The sequence below is a fragment of the Abrus precatorius genome, unplaced genomic scaffold (genome assembly GCF_003935025.1).
Source record: "Abrus precatorius isolate BTA unplaced genomic scaffold, Abrus_2018 Scaffold10, whole genome shotgun sequence".
In the NCBI taxonomy this organism is placed as follows: domain Eukaryota; kingdom Viridiplantae; phylum Streptophyta; class Magnoliopsida; order Fabales; family Fabaceae; genus Abrus; species Abrus precatorius.
Genome location: NW_020874292.1, coordinates 22500767 through 22504849, shown reverse-complemented (window position 1 = coordinate 22504849; position 4083 = coordinate 22500767). Strand labels below are relative to the sequence as shown.

Sequence of the window (4083 nt, the reverse complement as noted above, 5' to 3'; positions counted from 1 at the left end):
TAACATGCCGAACAAACAATGAAATAAGGAATTTTTTAGCGAATGGGTCCCATATTTAATGTGTGGCTCCACTTGTATGCTGAAGGATTTAATGTGTCAAGTGTTAGCTTTCTAATTGTATGAAATATAACAATCATGGCACTGCAAAGGACTAACTGGTTATGTCGAAGCAGCGAAAGTCAACAGTAATAAACCAATTGTGGATGCATAGTTGTGTTGAGTACATAACCCCAATACGAAACCCCTTCCAATGCATTTATAGTAGCCTACTTCCATTGTCACCCACGCAATAGATTAAAATAATCACTAACGTGTTAAGATTGAGGCCGAACCCAAAGTGATTTCAAAAGAAAGAGAAAGTGGTTTCTGCGAAAAGCATGCACCACATTTTCTTAACAAAGATGACACAGTTGTAACTCAAATATATATTCTCTACCCAAATATTTCCATCAACGAAAATATAACGGAGCTATAAGGTGACATCAATTTATGTTGAGTGGTAAAGAAAAATAGCTATAAAATATTTATATAAAAATATATAAAATGTAATAAAAATAAAAAGTTCTATACCAGAAAGTTAAAAGTTCAAAATATACCAGAAACAAAAATGGAACTATTGATGAGAGTTACGTCGCATCTGAACAATAGAACTTGAGATGAAGATAATCGTTACATGCATACAAATGCATAAACATCAAACCAAACACGCTGAAATTATTGTACAGTGCAGTGTAACTCTTATACCACACACACACACTTTCTAATTTGATTTTTTTTTACATCGCTCAAATTGAATTAATTCGGTTAAATTTATATTGATTTTCATCGAGTATTGCTGACTTTGTGCTTTAAGCCTTAATACACTTTAAATTTTGTAAGAAGTTCAAATTACTAAATAAATTTTTTCTTTGTTTATTTTGTATAACTTTATTTTAAATTCCTAAATATCTACTAATTCAAATGAAAACCCACTATTTTTTTTTGTCATTCTTAAACAAAATATCTTTTAGCATTAATTCAATCATGTTCCATTCATCGAAAAAAATAAGACTTTTTTTTATAATTTTTCAAGAAGTCCTTGTAAGAAAAAAATTTAGTATAAAATAATAAAATTTTTCTTGTAAATTAGAAATAGCTTATATTTCTCTATTTTTTTATAAGTTTTTAATTTAAGAATGCAATTTTATTTATTTTTATACTATTTTTTATAAGTTGTGAGTGATTTAACTTAATTCAAAGAATGTTTCACAGAATTTATGAAAATAATTTATATTTTTTATAAATTTTTAAACATTAATTTTAACAAATTTTATTAAAATTGTGAGAAATACTCATATAAAAAATCTTACTAAATAAATATTTAACGAAGCTTCTTATCTAAACCTTTCATTAGACCGATTGGATTGTCAAAATTTGATGGAATAAGTCAGAAAATACGTTGAAAAAAAAATGATTGAATGCATGACCAAGTTCGAAAGCTGTATCCTAAAATTTTCGCATTCTCCTTCTCATCACCAATGGCTCTTTTCTAATGAAAACAAAAAATTCAGAAAATATGCAATAGGAAAGGGATTTGAATGCATTTTCTTCCCCTATAAAAGAGAGTCTGAGACGTTCTTGTAGACAATAATTTGTTCCCCTACGCATGGTGTTTGTTATTGGCTCATTGTTAATGCATTTTCGACATTCTTCGGTTGGCACCTCTGTGTTCTCTAGTTGGCCATACTTTGTTAAAACTTTGTTCTCCATATCTCCTAAGTCGGGATTCATTTCCAAACAAGACATTAAATATCCAAACAAGTTGTCATTTTTCCCTACACAATACAACTTCAATTTTTCACTTCAATACTCACTAATCTTGTGAAAGTCATCACAAGACATTAAATGTCACTTTGCATTGGATCAAAGATATAGCTTTACCCTGATTTTTTTTTCTTTATTGGTAATTTATTTCTAACTTACTAGAAGGAATTATTCTTAAAAAGAGAAAAGTTTAATTATCATTTATAACGAAATTAAAATTTATAGTATTTATTTATAAAGCTAAGTTTTATAGATCAAGTCAGATTGTAAAAAATAAATAGTATTTCAAGATTAATTAAAATGAAACTAAATTTTGAAATATCTATTCATTAAAAGAGTAAAATTTAAGAAATTAAATATTATTTTCCCATCTTAAAATCACTTGAAAAACAAATTAAGAAAAGACACTGTTCCGTAACTACTTTAAACTTTTCTTTTTGTGAGCACTTATTAACCTATTTACCATAAATGGACTGTCCAGGCAGCATCTCATGTGGTTCAAGGTGAAGTTTCACAATCTCTATAAGAAATGACCAAAAATGATGAACAACTAACCGTCATTTGGACCTAAAATCAATGTCTTGGATTGGTAATTGAAGTAAAAAAATTGAATAGATTCCATGAATTAAAACCCAAAATCAGTACGGAGCAAGGGGCTTAATACAGTGATTGATTAAAATCATGGGTTTGAGAAGTGTAAAAGCATAACAACTTTTTAGGTTGGATTTGTAGTTTTTCCGTGTATGCATAGAAGATCATATTGGTTATTGCGTAGCATAGGACCACACCATTTCCCCCCAAAATTATTCCATGCCTTCTTCTCACGCCAAAAGGCTTATAAACCCCACAAGAACACCCTGTCCAAAGCCCTCCACTACAGTGTTCCTTTTCACAAAATTCTAACTTTTTCTGATCATCCAAACTCTGCTTTCTCTGCTCATGGCTTTGCTTTTCTTATCATCGCCTAATCTCTTGGAACCGTAGTTTTCTTTTGCAAAGTAAATTACAAACGGTAATTGTGGCCAATGGAGGAGTGTAGATTTCTATCAGAAATGAAGTTCATTATCAACTTGTTATACACAGAAACAGTTTCATTTCTCTATGTTTTTTCCTCTGACCCTCTATTTTCATGCATTGTCACCTTCTGCACCTTGATCCTCCTCTATTTGCCTCATCTATTTTGGAAAATAGTTTTCTCACCCGTTTTGATTCTCTCCGGGATTCTCTTGCTTCTCATCCTCCGTCTCGGTGCAATTCAAAGATCTGAAAATGAAGAAAAGGAAAACACGGGCAAATTTGAACCCATCGGCAATGAAGAAAACAGGGCAAACAGAGAAGAGAAACGGGGGAAACTCATTGAACCTGTGGAAATCGATTCTCTTGATCAAGTTTACCGGTGGGTGAGGGCCCATTCTGAATTAGAGGTTAAAACCCAGATGGATTTTGAATCAAGTTCGCGTTTTGAGGAGCCTTTCGTGGAATGGAACGTTAAAGCGCCATTGGAGGTCATATACGAAGTAGAAGAAACAGAGCAGGATCCCAATGAGAAACAACACATGGGTATTTTCCCATCGTTGTCATGCTACTACCCTGAAACTGACTCGGAAAACTCGTCGGGGAGTGAATTTCCGGCGATGGAGAACTGGGACTCGCCGGAGAAGATGAGCTTCAGATGGGATGAAGAAGATAGAGAAGGTTTAATTGAGATAGCTCTTGATGGGTGTAAGAAGAGGACCGTCGAGTTTCAGTTTGAGGAGGAGAATTTGATCGAGATTGATATTTCTCCGACGAGGCACAGAGAATTTGCCGGCGAGGATGATCTGTTTGCCGGTGAGATTAGTTGCGACTAATGTGATGTTTAATGAAGATTAACATAGGGGATTATTGTGTATTTTGTTTTGGGGTAAGTGAAAGGGAAAATTAGAGATTTGGAATTATTTGGGGAGTTTTGGCAGACTATGCCTGTCTTGGATGTGGTCACCGTTGTACTATCATATCCAAGCTTTAAGTCCAATTAATCACACTAATCCCAAATATCATACTCAACTCTGTCATTAAGTGACTACATACTACACGGCTTGAAATTTCATGTTTTACTTAATATTTTCAATCATGGTGGCCGATAATTTTTAAATTTTAAATTGGAATACAGTTTTACAATCTATAAATAGTATAATTTTTATTTTTTCTTTTATTATTAGAATATGATATAATCTATTCTTTATTTTTTATATATAGTTTTTATTTAATTCTTTTACGTATATTAAATTTCCTGTATAG

The 4083-nt window shown here is 32.0% G+C and overlaps 1 protein-coding gene across 1 annotated transcript; it reads left to right on the top strand.

Moving 5' to 3' along the window:
* Positions 1-2685: 2685 nt before the first annotated feature.
* On the top strand, positions 2686-3840 carry LOC113853169. The gene has a single exon (XM_027483657.1). The coding sequence runs from the start codon at positions 2829-2831 to the stop codon at positions 3651-3653; it is 825 nt and encodes a 274-aa protein (XP_027339458.1). The 5' UTR covers positions 2686-2828; the 3' UTR covers positions 3654-3840.
* Positions 3841-4083: the final 243 nt, after the last annotated feature.